The sequence below is a fragment of the Alternaria arbusti genome (genome assembly GCF_024043155.1).
Source record: "Alternaria arbusti strain BMP 1465 chromosome Unknown scaffold_14, whole genome shotgun sequence".
NCBI classification, from domain to species: Eukaryota; Fungi; Ascomycota; class Dothideomycetes; order Pleosporales; family Pleosporaceae; genus Alternaria; species Alternaria arbusti.
In genome coordinates this window covers 554,853-570,786 of record NW_026249954.1, presented here as the reverse complement: position 1 = coordinate 570,786, position 15,934 = coordinate 554,853, and the positions used below count along the sequence as shown (strand labels likewise).

General features: G+C 53.9%; 7 protein-coding genes across 7 annotated transcripts; 4 read left to right on the top strand and 3 right to left on the bottom strand.

Moving 5' to 3' along the window:
• Positions 1 to 778: 778 nt before the first annotated feature.
• Positions 779 to 2,662, top strand: J4E86_008757 (uncharacterized protein; the record flags this gene model as incomplete). The annotated part of the gene is made up of 1 exon (XM_051449267.1): positions 779 to 2,662. One exon carries the CDS (start codon positions 779 to 781, stop codon positions 2,660 to 2,662), a length of 1,884 nt encoding a protein of 627 aa, XP_051299686.1.
• A 1,432-nt stretch (positions 2,663 to 4,094) lies between these two features.
• Positions 4,095 to 4,651, top strand: J4E86_008756 (uncharacterized protein; the record flags this gene model as incomplete). The annotated part of the gene is made up of 2 exons (XM_051449266.1): positions 4,095 to 4,126; positions 4,219 to 4,651. 2 exons carry the CDS (start codon positions 4,095 to 4,097, stop codon positions 4,649 to 4,651), a joined length of 465 nt encoding a protein of 154 aa, XP_051299685.1.
• A 410-nt stretch (positions 4,652 to 5,061) lies between these two features.
• Positions 5,062 to 6,007, bottom strand: J4E86_008755 (uncharacterized protein; the record flags this gene model as incomplete). Its single annotated transcript, XM_051449265.1, has 3 exons — positions 5,062 to 5,124; positions 5,181 to 5,902; positions 5,953 to 6,007. The coding sequence occupies 3 exons, from the start codon at positions 6,005 to 6,007 to the stop codon at positions 5,062 to 5,064; spliced, it is 840 nt and encodes a 279-aa protein (XP_051299684.1).
• Positions 6,008 to 6,211: 204 nt separating this feature from the next.
• Positions 6,212 to 6,952, bottom strand: J4E86_008754 (uncharacterized protein; the record flags this gene model as incomplete). The annotated part of the gene is made up of 1 exon (XM_051449264.1): positions 6,212 to 6,952. One exon carries the CDS (start codon positions 6,950 to 6,952, stop codon positions 6,212 to 6,214), a length of 741 nt encoding a protein of 246 aa, XP_051299683.1.
• Positions 6,953 to 7,619: 667 nt separating this feature from the next.
• J4E86_008753 (uncharacterized protein) lies at positions 7,620 to 10,565 on the bottom strand (the record flags this gene model as incomplete). The annotated part of the gene is made up of 8 exons (XM_051449263.1): positions 7,620 to 8,512; positions 8,560 to 8,727; positions 8,776 to 9,594; positions 9,643 to 9,969; positions 10,020 to 10,066; positions 10,118 to 10,199; positions 10,249 to 10,348; positions 10,449 to 10,565. The coding sequence occupies 8 exons, from the start codon at positions 10,563 to 10,565 to the stop codon at positions 7,620 to 7,622; spliced, it is 2,553 nt and encodes an 850-aa protein (XP_051299682.1).
• A 1,768-nt stretch (positions 10,566 to 12,333) lies between these two features.
• On the top strand, positions 12,334 to 13,033 carry J4E86_008752 (uncharacterized protein; the record flags this gene model as incomplete). Its single annotated transcript, XM_051449262.1, has 2 exons — positions 12,334 to 12,764; positions 12,979 to 13,033. The coding sequence occupies 2 exons, from the start codon at positions 12,334 to 12,336 to the stop codon at positions 13,031 to 13,033; spliced, it is 486 nt and encodes a 161-aa protein (XP_051299681.1).
• Positions 13,034 to 14,755: 1,722 nt separating this feature from the next.
• Positions 14,756 to 15,372, top strand: J4E86_008751 (uncharacterized protein; the record flags this gene model as incomplete). The annotated part of the gene is made up of 3 exons (XM_051449261.1): positions 14,756 to 14,792; positions 14,864 to 15,078; positions 15,148 to 15,372. 3 exons carry the CDS (start codon positions 14,756 to 14,758, stop codon positions 15,370 to 15,372), a joined length of 477 nt encoding a protein of 158 aa, XP_051299680.1.
• Positions 15,373 to 15,934: the final 562 nt, after the last annotated feature.

Genomic DNA, 15,934 nt, shown 5'->3' with positions numbered 1-15,934 from the left:
CACCATGTTCCACACGCGCACATGGACGGTGTAGTTCCTGTCAGAACAAAGTCTAAACTCTAATTGTGTGACGAGTTGCGGGTGATGCAACGGGACTCCAAAGCCCCGGCGAATGGCAAGGATGGCGTCCGATCGCTGTGGTGGCAAGTTAGCCGTTGATCGAGGGTGTGGGGATGGATGTGCGCTGGAACATCAGAAATAGCAATCTCGTCTTCTGTTCCTGCAGACCGCTACAGGGTCGCAATTTCGGCTTTCGCGACGTTTACAGATGGTCACGAGGTCTACATGCACCGACAGCGAAGGGCTACATGTCCACCGCTCCAATACGCGCCAAGATCCTACGCAGCCAATCGCACCTGCTTGTCATCTAGCGTTGTGTATCCAGCCAGTGATGGGCCTAGCGCGGTGGCTATACCGCGGCTTCCTTGCGCCTGCATCGACCCGCCCTTAACAGCCGGCCGCGCCCATTCTGACTTCAGAGCCTTTCACTCCTTCGGCCTTTGACGTGTCCCCTCGTTTGTCAGACGTCTTTGAGCTCCCCAACAAAAGCAACACAATCTGGAATCGAGCTTCAAAGATCTACGCCCGTCATGCAACCCTCATTAGCGTAACGCAGGAGCACGCAGCGGCTATGACTGAAACTTGGCATACGTCGCGGACAGGACATCGACGACGATTACCGCGTTGAACAGATCCCACGACTTCCCCGCCATTACGACACTGCCTATACTTTTTCTTTCACTTTCTTGCAGAGCCGTATACAGACTCGGGCGACGACATGGCGGCGACCGAAGTCGAGAGGAAGAGCAGGAAGAAGTCCTCGCACTCTTCGTCCAAGACTGCGAAGCCGCGCTCCTCTTCTAGGAAACCACGCGTTTCGGCTTCAGTGGCAGACATGTACTTGCAAGATTACGCGCCTCCGGTCCAGGCGACCTCTCCTCAGCGTGCAGCAGCAACGAGGCCTCCCCCAACCCTCTATGGCTATGCCGCGAGTCCGCCTCAGCACTCCATTTATCGCCAGATGCCTGGGTCCTTTCCAGAAGACAGTTACCGATATGGCTCTCCGCCACCGCAGCCTGTTCAGCCATACGCTAGTCAATCAACGATCCGCTTTGCTTCTCCGCCACCCCAAGAACCCCGCGGTCAAGGCCCTTTCGAACAACAATGGAATAGTCTCGACCGAATGGCCGCCAAATCCTACCTGAATCTTCGCGATACGGCTGGAAAGAGTGTCACGAAACTGACGACCAACTGCATTGAGCGGCCCACCGCAGCTGTCGCTACAAAGAGCATGCAAACGTTGTGTCGCGGAGCTGCGCTATACGATATGATTAGTTCGAAGTTCGACGCAGTCATCACCAGCATTGATGACGATCACTTCAGCGGCAAAGAACAAGACCTCATGATGGAGTTCAGCGAGCAGCAGCAAGAAGAGGCTCAGAGAACGAGCCCTCCTCTTGGTGAACCAAGACGCCGACGCCAACACGAAGTGCAATCCCACTCTAGTAGCGATAAAGGGTCGAATCATTTCTCCAAAGTGTGGCTATATTCCAACTCCCGATTACCACCACATCTGCCGCCTTTCAAGGTATATCTACCAACGTATCCTCTACTTTGCTTGGCCGCAACCTACTCGGAGAAGGCGTACACGCCGCCAGGCACGAAGAAGAATCCCGAAATGGAGACTTTCATTCCTGCTGATTGGCGTAGCGGCACAAAAGCCATGGTACTCAAGTCCATCCCTGTGGAAGAACTGAATACTATCGTCTTCGCTATTCGCGGAAGCCAGACCTTTATGGACTGGGCTGTCAACTACAACTCGGCACCCCACAGCCCGGAGAAGTTTCTTGACGACCCGTCAAACCTGTGCCACGCTGGCTTTCTCTACGTGGCCAAGAAGATGATCAAGCCCGTGGCAGAACGGTTGAAGGTCTTGCTCCAAGAAAACCCCGCGCGTTCAAACTGCAGTCTACTCATCACCGGACACTCCGCGGGCGGAGCAGTCGCGGCACTGCTTTACGGACACATGATGAGCACAAAGATCAATTCTGAGCTTAATTACCTGACCAGCTTCTTCAAGCGCGTGCACTGTGTCACGTTCGGTGCGCCACCAGTCAGTCTGCATCCTTTGAAGAAGCCTGATGACAAGCGACATCGTAAAAGTCTCTTCTATGCCTTCATCAACGAAGGCGACCCGATACCGCGAGCGGACAAGAGCGTGCTGAAAAGCTTGCTGAAGCTCTATGCCAGTCCAGCACCTGTCGCGGCTTCTAACCTTGCTTCGACCGTTGCATCGATGTCTAAACCCAGCCTTCTAGACCCTTCGCGGTCTTCCCCGCCGAAACCGAAATCGAAGTATGGTTTTGCCCCGCGCCTTAGCAGGCCTTCCAAGTCTTCACTACAAACGAACACTACAAACTCGACTTCTTCTTCCTTGCCTGCATGGCCAATACCGCAGTGTACATTGTCACCTGCGGGGCGATTGGTAGTGTTGAGACAACGAGTCGGAAGCAGAAGTGAGGAAGATATCGAGGCAGTAACGGTGGACGACGAGATGTTGAGGAAGGTTGTATACGGTGATTTGCTGAAACACCAGATGACCGTCTACAAAAAAAGGATTGATAGCGTGGCTGTTAGGGCTGTCACCGCGAATGGGTGCTGAGTGGCCGGAATGGCTGTACACGAAATTGATGACCGCACACAGAAATGAATGAGCGATGAATCTATATACCCCGTTTCTTGATCTGCTGTCCTTATACTGCCTGTTTTCACGTCTTCCAAGCACATGCGCCCCAGATTTGGGGTCATGCTATTGTGAATTTCCCAGGCCCAAGAGAGAAGATGTTTGGAGATAAGCAGACGGGTTCATTTGCATGATGATTGGTACAGTCTTTATACACCAAAACTTTGGTTCACACAAGTCTCATCTGCAGGGTTGCATGACGACCACTGGACTGTACACGACGATTAAGACGGACGCTAGAGTGCATGTTGATGATTCGAAATACACCAGCCCGTTCGCGTCTCGATGGCCTCTGCACTACATACAGAGGGCAATTCCGTATTTGAAAACTTTCTTGAGGCTCAGTGAGAGATCTCCGCCTACGGCTCGGCATTATAGACTAGCCGAACGCCAAACATACATACATAAGATACCTTGCTTCTTCATTATGTGTGTCAATGTGTGTAGTTCAGCGCTCAATTATCCAACATGGTGTTATATATACATATCCCGTCAAGCAAAGATCTAAACGTTCTGGCGACGTGCATACACTGGGTTGCGGAGGAGAATGCGTGGGCAACATAATCTACCACCATGATTTGACGGAGCAAGCCCAGACTAGGTACTAGCAAGCCAGGTATCCCTTGCGCGATCTCCCTTTGACGATTGCAATCAATGTAAAGTCGCCATTCCGGGGCGGGATGACGGAAGGGAGCACTTTGTAGTTTAGTAATCTCCACCCCACGACATATATCCGCCAGCTCCCCAGTGTATCAATCAATGGTATTCTACCAATGTCAAGTCCTCTACGCGCCCAATTTCTGACGTCCACAAGTCCTCGTATACCCACATGCGGCCGGTGGGCAACAACTCATGCGCATGGCGAGGATCAGTTGACGAGGTCAGGCGTGCTAATAAACTACACATGCTCACCCGCCAAATCAGCCTTCACCTTCTACCTCATCCAGGCAGCACATCCGTGCATGTTCGTCCATGGCTGATCACATCCTTCTTCCCGCTCTCTGACCACGACTGTACCCTCGACAAAATATCAGCGGTACGACTCAGCAATGCAGGCAGCCATGTTGTCGCATACTGGTAGCACCTGCGGGACGCCGTCGGCGAGAAATTGCGCCGATTGCGGATTATCTTCCGCTGAAACTCGTCCGCGTCGCAAACAACTGGAGACACATTGCGTCTGCCCAAGTCAAGAGAACACAGTATCACGCTAGACAACATACAGGAAGACGTCGACAAAAGTATAAAACATAGGCGGACGGCGCTTCTACGGAATATCTTCCACGCATCTCGCAACTGAAGACGACACAACAACACGACTTCCCTCGGCTCGATTACTACATCAACAATCAAAATGGCGATTATCCAGATTCCCAGCGAGTACGGGTACGTTCAAATGCAACGGCAGAAACCTCAATGCATTCCCTTCCACGACCCCTCACCAAAGCCCACCCACAAACTAATCCACACACGCACAGCCTCGTCCTCGCCGCCTGCGTCTCCACCTTCTTCGTCGGCGCCTGGCACGGCGGCCGCGTCGGCGGCTTCCGCAAAGCAGCCAAGATCCCCTACCCCTACGAATACGCCTCGTACGAACAAGTGCAAACCGCGTCGCCGCAATCCAAAGCCGCAATGCTGGCCTTCAACTCGGCGCAGCGCGCGCACCAGAACTTCAACGAGAACCACGTCACCGCCCTCGGCGCCATGCTCATCAGCGGACTGAGATATCCTGTTGCGGCGGCGGTATTGGGCGCGGTGTGGAGTGTGAATCGCGTAGTTTACGCGGTGGGTTACACCAGGAGTGGCGAGGATGGTGGCAAGGGGAGGTACTATGGCGCGCTGTGGATGATTGCGCACTATGCCATGGTGCTTATGAGCGGCAAGGCGGCTTACGATCTTGTCATGGCTTGAGTGGGCTGGGTATGTGGGTACACGCAGGTTGCACGGAAGAAGAGGGGGAACGCTGGATTGGATATGTACTTGAATGTACTTGAGGATGTTGAAAAACATGTCTTGGTACTTCACGGACAGGCGCCACCTGCACCTCGTCAGATTTTGATTTGGTGTGATCTGCGATGAGAATGATCCGCTTAATACGAAGATGGCATGTGTCCCGTTCCTATCTCTACGGCTTCGAAATCTCTCGTATTATGGAAATCTCCGACGTTCCGTATCAATCCACTGCTTCAGGGTCTAGCAGAACACGAGCTAAGCCTGACTTGGTTTCGTATCTACAATGTAAACTTTTATACGTGTAGTTCACACACCATGCCGTACTGCAGCAATCGATATACCTCAAAGCCCCTATTTAGAGGTCGTCTTTACACCTCCGTCTTTCCAGTGAGCCCTGACTTCTCCAATGCGAGTATAGTACCATGTATATCCTAGACCTGGTTAGCCGCTTTGATAGTTGTATGTCAACTGACGGGAAAAAACTCACTGGGAACGCGGCAAGTAGACAGAGAATGTTGCCACAAAGAAAGATGCAGACAGACACAGCAATCTGAACAAGAATCAGTCTGGCGTGCTTCCACAGCTCATCCGCCGGCACACGGGAGTGTAGGACGATCACGGCAATGGGCGCTGCAAGCACCTTCTGCATCGTCCGTCGGCAAGTGTCTTGGAGGGTCAGGAAGCCGTTGCTGTGGTTGCTGTTCTGAGATGGGCGGGTCGGCAGTTCTGCGTGCAATTGAAGACCTCGGATCAAGCAAAACAGACCAAGGGCAACCGTAACGTTCAGGACATTGTGATAGCGTGTTGCAGCCGGGCACTCGAGCCCCCTCTGCGCCAAACGGTCGCATTGCTTGCGAAGACGGCGGTCGGTGGCGAAAGTAGATGCTATGAGGCGCGCAATCTGGACAACGAGGAGAGTGAGAACTGCCTGTACGCCGAGAAAGAGGATAGCATGCAGGACTGCCTTGGCATACACAATCGAGCGGGGACCACGGTTGGTGCGTGCCAACAAGGATACTGGTCCTGAATTCGGCGGTGAGATCCCGACGGTGTCGTCGACGAGAACGTAGCTATGCGTCTGACGGGTGCGACGGGATAGCCAGATGCGGGCGATCTCAAAGGTGATGGAGAAGATGGCGACGAGGAGCAGAGTAACGAGTGCGATGTTGGCTGTCGTCGAGAGATTCATGGCTAGGTAGAGAGGGAGATCTGGCGTTCAGAGTCAGTGGGTATTGTGCCTGCCGCTTTGAATAACGTACTTCCCCGCCATAGCTCTTGCCATACGGACTGCATGGGTGGATCTTGCCTTGACATGCTGGTTGCGGGTAGAGTTTGATCCGACGAACAGGAGAGATTGATGGGTGGAAGGGCATAAGGCGAACAATCGATTGCTATGACGTGGCAGGGTGGAGGTGAGAGCGCCTCCTCCGTCGCGCCTTCCTCACATTGGGCACGACCATCAACTGTGATTCATTCGTTCGAATCATATTTGTTTGCTGCTCTTTCACTCTAATTGACTCACTCCCGCTCGTACATGCAGAACTCAAATTCGACACCCTGCTCCTCAATCCCACCCTCTTGGATCTCCTCTCCAGTGAATGCCTGCACTTCCTCTCTGCTCGCGTTCCTCCAAATTGTTGTCTCTCCCAGATTGACGGGGAAAAATGTGTCGCACTCGAATTCCTTCTTTATCTTTGTGAGGAGAACTCGTTTTGTCTGCGGAAGTTGAAGCGCCGTTTCGTATATAGTTGCTCCGCCAATAACAAAAATCTTATCCAGCTCTATCGCTGAGCCTTGGAGTCTGCTATCATCCTGCTTCTCGAGCTGTGCTATCGCATCCAACACACTGGAGCAGACCATTGGTCCTTCGACCTCCGTATTCTTGTCTAATTTACTTTTGAACTCTTCTGGCTTCGAAGTAACGACGATATTTAGGCGATCTTTCAGAGGTCGAAACTTGGGGGGTATGCTCTCCCACGTCTTGCGACCCATGAGCACAGCGTTTACTTTCTTGATGCTCGCCGTGGACGCTGAAGGCGATGTACGCTTCGTGACTCGCGCAAAGAATCCCATCTCTTTTTTCAGCTGCGGCCATGGCAAGCCTCCACCGTTTCCAATTCCGAGACTCGGTGTGGCTGCAAGAATGAGGGTCAGAGTTGGTGGTTTAGGTGGCATTTCGGAGACGTTGATGTTGTGCGTAGCTGAGTTTTCCATCGATGTCGTGTTGTTCGGCTTCGTAGAAGAGCGCTGGTCCGGCATCGCACGACGTGTCTGGGTATTGGATAAGCTTCGGGCACTGAGAGCTTGATCGTGAAGCCGAAATGCAAGCTGTATGAAGGTTAGACGTGGGATGTTGCATTAGTTGCACGCGGGCTTGTGAGCGGCGCTAGCGGAAACAACAGAACGTGATTCAGCCACAGAGGTACGGACGCTTGCATGTGTCACGCCATGCTATTTTATGCTTGTGACACGTTTGCGCATTGTTGTGAAAATCCCATCTCTTCACGTTCAGCACGGATGATTGATGACTTGCATACGAGTTGACATTCCCGCACGAAAACGAGTTATAATACACAGGCCGGATACCTTCGATCATGCACAAGAAAATCCAACACCTGAACGCACGCTGACAATACGACACGCTGCGCTGCATCATTCCATCTTGGCCGTTCCAAACCCCCACGCCGGAATGGTCAAGACATTGAACGCCTAATAATTACACCTTCGCAATGCCGCTACCAGATCGGAACCATTTGCATGAAGAAGCAAAACCTCGTACAACCCCTTTCATGCAACGTCGTTCTTGTTTATCGAGTTTCCAATGGGTATCTTTTGGGTTATTTTAAGGCTTGCTGTAGAGCAAAAATCCAGACTTCCTCCACATACTCGAATACTGGTTACTCTATCGCGGAGGAGGCATGCCATACTATCCGCTTTCGCCACCTTCACCACTGCTCTTGAGTGGTATCGATAACGATATCTTCTTTGGCGTGCCACCATCTTTGCCAGAGTTGACATTAGGCGACTTCCGACGCAAACTCCGCAAACTTCCAGAACTGGCGTTACTAGATGTGGAAGCGCGTCGCTTTGGCCCAGCAGAGGTGGATATGCTTGCGAGGAGTTCGTCCTCTTCGTCCTCCTCTCTACGGCGCTTCTCCGATATCCGTTCTGGTGGCGATCCTGCGGAGGTCGAGTTGGGGGATGTACTTCCTTCTGGCAACTGGGTTGTCGACATTTTGTGAGCGGAGGCGGGCATATCGGTGGCGAGGTCGTCCATATCGGCATCGTCGGCATCATCATCGGGATAGTTGACGAGGGGTCGCACTGGCGATGCGCCATTCATGGCCAACTTTCCGGCCCCAGACAAATGATCATCCTCATCGTCTGATGTGTTGAAATATGCCTCCTCATCTGGGTCTGCATCTTTCAGGCCTTGGCCCCACTTGCCACCATTGACAGCCGCGGCATGTCGTGCAGGTGTGTCGCTATCCACACTCGTAAAGGAATTTTCCATCTCTTGGGTCGTTACCGGCTCATGGTTCTGATCATACTTGAGTATCAAGTTTTGGAACGTATCCACGTACGTAATCTCCTGTAATCTTTCTCTATATGTCTCGACAAGATGCTGAACAATCATCTTGATGTTCTCGCGCCTGATGAATTCAAACAACTCCAAGCACGCCGAGTTGAGGAGATTATCGCGCGGCATGGTCTCGTATAGTATCTTCAAGATCGGTTCAAACAGCTCGTGCTGGATGATCTGGCGGTTGTGCGTCTCATCGTGAAAGCCGAGAACAGTGCGGAAGTACTTGAGAGCGGCTAGAACCCGTTAGTGGAAGCCATCATATCGATGTAGGGGGACTCACTAAGCTTCAGATGCTTCTCTGGGCAACCCATGAGCTGGGCAACCCGCACTGCCAGACCTTCTGATAGAATGAAGTATTTGCTACGGAAGGAATGTTGACGGATGAAGAAGCACAGAACCTCGACTAAATGGGCGTAAAGCGATACTTCTTGCATGGATAAGTCATCCACTGCAGCATGTTAGTTTGAATCACAAGGGGACGAACAATCACACTTACCCGACTCTCGGCCCTCAAGATCCTTGAGAGGCTGGAACAACTTCCTCGCAGACTCGTCATAGAAGTTCTGTATGAAGGAGTCTGTTTGGGGTATAGATGGCAGTTGCCCCCTCATTTTGGCCAGGAAGTCGCTGTTCGTCCGCCCGAGGGCTTCTATGGAAGCTGAGTTGGCATTGGGGTCAAGGAGGATCTTGATCGCATCAGCCATCTGCGCTTTGACCCCAAGGTCTACCTCAATGAGAAGTAACTCGATCAAGGTATCGGTGAGCGGTTTTGACTTTTCCTGAATGGCTTTGAAGATGTAACTTCGCACCATCAAGGCATCATGGTCGATCAGAGATACCAGTATGTCGGTTCCTGCTACGCGAACTGAAGCGTCCTGGTGCTTGAGCGCAAATTGTATCACTTCCAGCAAGCCACTGCTGATGAAGTTCTGATATAGCTGTGCCCTAACGTTGGCTTGCAAGCTCTTCGCAATTGCGCAGCATTGCTGGATGAACAAGACGGCGTCCTTCTTCCTCGACAAGTTCTGCTCTTTGGGGGAGAAAATGCTGAAAAGCTCTTTCAAGAATGGGCCGTTCGCTTGGAGATGCTGGACGATGTCGACCTGGTGAAAGAAGATGAGGGAGTTCAGAACGCTGAAAGTAGGATCGTCGAGGATGCGCGCAAGAACCACGTCTTTGAGGTATTGGAGTCGGTACGTGTAATGTATTTTCCGTTTGATGTTTTCGTCTTCTATCCGTACGACTTCCTTGAACTTGGATTCATCAGCGAGATATTGTCGATGGTTGGCTTTGTGTAGAGGAAAATCCGGGTCGTCTGCGCAATGTCAGCAAGCCATGTGAGGTCGCGGGGGCCGAAACTCACATTCCAGAGCCCCAACGACACCCAGAACCACCGGGTCTGTTACGACGTATTCAATGATGGCGGTGTCGTTGAGCAAGATAAGCATCTTTACGATGCTGCACAGTCGGTGGAGGTCTGACACGCTTTCGAGGTCTTCGGCCATGTCCACCAAGGGGATGAGTTTTGGTATGTAATCTTGGGCGAGTATGAACTTGGCCAAGGCTTCGCGGCCGCCGGGCGTCGAATTTGCAGCGCGCATGTGGTTCTCGATTTCGTGGAGGTTGCCGAGGTCGGGACTGGGAAGTAGGATGGGACTGATGTGATCGATGTCGTCTGAAAGACCATCGTCTGTGTCAGCATTAGCTTGCTGGAAGCTGGGGACGATTCATGTCACGTACCCTGAGCGAGGGCTTGCAGCCGCGATTGAACTTCATTGACAAAGTCCCTGTTCTGCGTCAGCATACGACGTGGACTCGGAAAGGCACACGCGGCTCACCATATGCTAGCGCAGCCCTCGGGCTCCTGGAAGCTGAGGGCCATGTCGGTGCCATTTTGCTCGGTCCATACAATGAGCGTGTCTGCACATGTTTAGCTGCTGCGATGCCATGGGCGCGGACAGGCGCATACCCTGCTGTTTCTGGTAGCCGTCGTCTTTGGAGATGCGCGTCTCGAGGAGTTGTCGCGACTGGTCGTCCTCGGAGAGGACCACGATCCTCGCTTCCTCCTGCTGCGGTCGCACAAGTTAGCCTGGAACGCCTGTTGGGCCAGATACCGCGACAAGTGCGCCAACTGTGAGGGTGGCTCGCGGGTCATGTGGAGGAACGTACGCTGGCGACAACGCCCTTGCAGAAGCCGGTGCCTCTGTCGAACCAGTCGTTGTTCTTGAGTTCGTAGACCTTGACGCGCTTTCGTTCGCTCGCAGGCGGCGGAGCGACGTTTGCCATAACCGGCGGCGGTGTGTCGACACTCTCCGGCTAGGGCGTGTACCCTCCGGAGGCAGGCGGGCGGTCGCGATCGTTTGCGCAATGTGCAGCGGACAATTGGCGGTGGATGGGGCGGAGGTCGGGGGTGGGCGATTGGGGCGGCTGCGTGTTGTGCTGGCGGATGACGATTAGGAGGCGCGGCGGCGCTTGCGGGCTATCGCAGAGCTCGGGAACGCGACAAGAAGGGCGTGGATGGGGCAGGCCCGGCGCGCGCAGCAGTCGATGGTACAACGCGATGGCGCGGTGACGGGGCAGGGTGATGGAGATCAGCCTCGGAACACTTTGTCGCGTCGTGGGTCGCAAAACGAAGGCGGGAGAGCGCACAGGGCCTTGGCCACTAGCTGCTTGGAGCGCAATGCCAGTGCGTGCCTGGGCAGGTAACCACCACGCGGAACCCTGGCGAGCGCGGCGATGTGTGGGCGCGGTCTGCGAGGTGTGTGTTGCGGGGTAGTAATCCGGTATGCAGTCGCCCGACCCGTTGCCAGCCTTGGTGTGAAGGAGTGCAGCTTTCGCCTCGTATGACGGCGCCCGCTGAGATGCGCGCTTGCCCACGCCGGCTTCACTGACGCAATCAGCTTGGCACCCACAGCTCCACCAGACGCTGCACCACCCATCGCAACCTACGCCCATGGCCCTTCACACGCACCTGCCCGACTGGCTCTGTGCCATCATCTCCAGGGCTACCTGCCTGAATACGTAGGCAGACAGGCAGGCAGCTCTGGGGCTACCCATTCGTCACGTGCCGTTGGCGGTGCACTGGGTGGATAAGCGAGGGGATGACTATAGAGGAAGGCACCATGGTCAGACAACCTTCGCTGTCTCCCACTGCGACCGGGCCGCCCATTGCCATTTGGCCTGCGATACCGCGGGGCGGGGGCTCTTCGCTGCGCACGCCACTACCTCTCGAGCAAGGCTCGTACGATGCACTCTCGGTAGATGCACAGCGCGTCTACCTGGACTTATCTGGGCTGGCATCCGAGAGTCTCGACTTGCTGTACATACGTCCTTCCATAGCGAAAGTGGTGCACGAGCTGCAGAGCTGACAGCCACAAGTATGCATGCTGCGGGACGCGCTTCTCCATAGCTGGCCGCCCGCCCACCTTCAAACGTCCCCCGGCGCCCATCCCAATGCCACAGTGCGTCGTGGGAGCCCATGGCACTGCGCGAGCCGTCACCGTTGCGGACAACTCGATGAACCATTGCCTAGGCAGACGCCTCGTCATATATCCTACGAGCCTCGACACTACTAACTATAGACACGGCACACGTAGATGCATCGGCAATGGTCTAGCCATAGTCTTCCAGGGTTTGGGGATGATAGCGCGGGAGGCCAATCACCAATGGCACACGTTGCGCCATGTTCCGCGACCATTGCCGCATTCGTTAGTCCGTGGCATACTGAGAGGCCAGGCTCAAGTGCTCCTATACGAAGCTGAGCTGTGTCGGCGGTCGCTAAAGCAACTTGGGATTGTTTATCAACGCCTGCTAGCCTTTTCGAGTTTCACCAGCTGCGCCTCACAGAGGGATCTGCATCTGAAGCGCTAGAAGCAACGGCGCATTGACAGAAACCCAGTTCCCACGCTACGCAAGTGCCTCTCCCGCCCCGACTGTTGGGAAATCATAATTATCCATTATAGATTACGCTACCCCAGAAGCCAAACACCTTCCGCAAACCCCTTCGACTTGGATCCTAACACGTTTGCACCCCGTTCATCACCAACTACCAATAATGTCCACGTCCCTGAAACACAGGAGCATACCAGCAGCATTCAACCAAAAAGACCCCATTGCTACGATAAAGCCTCCGAGACCCACGTCCGCGCCCTTTACCAATTTTTCCAAGCCTTTGGCACACGAGGATGCGCCTGCTGCGAACCCCAAATTGGTCGCCGCTGAAGAATTGCAGGCTCGGATCAAAGCCGCAAGAAGGAGTAGAACCGCCTCTCAACCGCTGCCCGAAGCAGTACGACGGAAACTCGACCACTCGTCCGACCTCATACACCCAGCCTTGCGCGCCAGGAGCGGCGTAACACCGAACCCTACTCGTACCGTCAACCACAGACCCAAGAGCCGTGAGGGCCTTTCCATAGACGCGGTGATTCGGCGACTGTCCATGGAAATTGATGAGCAAAACCGTGTTAGAGGACGCGGTCCACCCGTGTCAGGCCAGCCTTTGCATCTTTCGGACAACATACCGCCAGTACCCACTCTACCAGCATTCCCACCTGCTGCGACTTATCGTCCACGACCGCGCCAGACTGCGAGCAGTAGGTCTTCCATGACCAAACGACGGAGTCCTTTATCCAATGTTTCTTCTCCAGACGGTAAGCAATACGGCATTGATGGTTAACAAACCCGCTAATCCTAGGTGCAGACTCGGCGGAGACGTCTTCTCACACTTCCAGACGTACTTCAGCCTCTTCTCGTAAGCAGCCCTAATTGATTCAACGCTCAACTGCTCATGTTCGCGACAGGCACATCCAAGTCTGAAGAGTCCAAAGACGACGACGAGATCGTCCGCGTCATCAACCCACAACCTGCAAAAGCCACTTTGGTCAAGCGAAAACACATATCTGAACCCCAGACTTTGCCTCAACCTTCTGCTCCCGACTCGCGGCCTACGTCACAGCGTGCCAAGAGCCGCAGCTCATGGCACACCCTTTCCCGACGCAGCATACTGTGCTCTGTATGAGTGCTGCAAGTTTGATTGCCTTGACCACTAAGGCACCATTTTTCGACCTATTGGAGAACCTCTGCACCTTGCATTTTAGCGTGATTTTACATCGGCCAAGGCGTTTTGGCAATACAGCGCTTGGGGCCGATATTTTACTCCTCTAAACTATTTTATTCTTATATCACGACTGGGAAGGATTTGAGCGTTTAAAGGAGCACAAATGACGCAGGAGTCCTGGCGTTTTTGCAAGTGTTTCAGCACACGACGTTAGTGAGCATGGTCCACCGCAAATTTTACACATCTACGTAGATAGTGCCCAGTAGCAATCACGACGATTTTATGACATGGCTTCTTTCGCACGCTGCGTCGACCCGTCTCTGTTTCGGCAAACATAGGCCTCGCTCGGATTCTTCGATGCATCCCAAGCATGTTATCGATGCAGACCCACATGGCTGGAAGTGATACATGCGCGACGCATGCAAGGCGCAAGCCACAGACGGGACAAGTTCCGAACCCTGGTCAGCAATACAGTGTATTGCAGTAGTCGGCGCTCCGTTGGCCCTCTAACAAGAAATCGGACATTGTCCGTGTCAAACAGGCTAGTGGAAGGTGGTCGCTGCGCGATAAGGTGCGGCGTTCCCGGGTCTACCGCCTAGGCAGCCAGCCATTGAACCAGGAACGTGGCTTTCGGATGCAGGGTCGCTATCTGCGGCCCAGTTCACGGGCCATGAATGAGACGGACCGTCTCAGCTTGCGTGATAGCAGGCCATGTGTGAGATGTCTGCTTTGCTCGAAGACACGACGACGACGACGGCACGATACACAAGACCTGTAGCACAAGCGGGCGTCAGGTGGAGACGGGTATGGCGGCCGTTCCTGACGATCATCCGTGCTGGTAACGATGGTTTCGATTACGCGAACGGCCGAACGTCCACGGAACGTCTAAACCCAACTTTGTCCGCGGGCTTCCAACTCGTCAAAATGCCCATGCACGACTCGTTGACAAATTGTCAGCCAATTTGTGACGAGCCGCTGAAGCTTTCGACGTCGCCGTCATGGCCAGGTGTATGCCTTGGGTGAACAGACACCTGGGACTCGATTTGACATGGCGCGATACTACCAGGTACCGGGTCCATAGTATCATCGGGGATAAATGGTTAAATGCTTCGGTCCCAGATTGGCGACACACGGGGCCCCTTTGAAGGACGTCATGCCCCGGGTTGATCAATAGCGTGACGCGACGCCGAGGTTTTGGGTCGCGAGACTGTGATCTTCACTCTCGGACCCTGGGACTTCAAGCCCCCCGTGTTGATCACCGTGGCGATCGCATGCTTGGATCAAGTCGAATGCAGGGCCGGCAGCCAAGTTTGCATAGCACAAGTTGTGCGAGCTAGCTATCGATAAGCCCTTTGATCGGGCTGGAGGCCACTCCCGAAACTCCGCAACTCAGAGCGCCAGACACACCTGCAGCCCCGCTATGAACCCTTCAGAGCGGACGAAAGAGGCACTTCTCGGTATGTGCCATATACGCTATGGAGATGCAGACACACAAGAGCCCGTCAAGCGCATGCTAACCCTCTTACAGCAAAGACCGAGGCACTATGCACTTCCATTGTCGACAACCGGAAAGATGACCCATGGGGCGGCGACGGCTACCTCTCCACCATTCTTCGCGCCGTGAAGATGCAGGATGCGACTGACTACTCGGAAGACGACACACGAACCGAGTTTCCGCCGGCATTGGACTATGCAACGTCTGCACAAAGGGAGCTGGTCATTAGAGAACAAAGTGCTGCCTTGGTGCGTCGCAAGCTTCCATACCGCACGCCAGCTTTCCCAACGCAGCGGGGCTGGGCTAACAGTGCGTAGATCCGAACGGCACAAGGCATCTCCACCCTCATCCGCGATTTACAAGAACTCTGGCTCTTCGGCGGCCTCGACACCCTCTCAGACCCCGCAGATGAAGAAGCGAACCGGACAAAGGCCCTTGCGGTTGCGGAGATGATTGAAGCCTTGGCTAAGCAGGGACCCGGTGGTGCGAGGCAGAAGGAAGATGGTACAACCAAGAAGGAAGAGACACACAGCGGGTCATGAGCACACTGGGCTATTGGCGTCTACTCTGTTGGATGCGGACGGTGGATCAGAGAGGAGGCGTAGCGGACGAGGACGAGCGATACTTGCGTTTAATACCCGAGCACTTTCTTACATCAGCACCAGGAATTACCATTTAACCCTCAACCAAACGCTTTTGCCCAAGTAGCCGCTGCACTAGTGTTGGAGACTTTCTGTAGGGGCTGGCAGAACACAATCGGGCGACTGCTTTGAGCTCCCCGAGAAGGGGAGATTCCATCGTACCGTTTAATGCATTGTCGTTCCAATATCCACTATAGAGGGGTTGGGGAATCGAAGCAGCGATCAACGACAACCCAGCAATAGGGGACTATAGCTTAGCTATCACGTCTCTACTGTATATTTGCTGAGGCAGTCACCTGAAGACGGAAACGACAATAGTCGAGAGAGTAGGTGCATTGAAAGTGAGAGGAACAGGTCTAGTCATTTTGCATAATCGATCTTGATTAGCAAGCTGAGTACATCGTCAAGACTAGCTAAACGTATTTTTCATTGACATCATCGCTCTCGTGACACTTTGATGAGA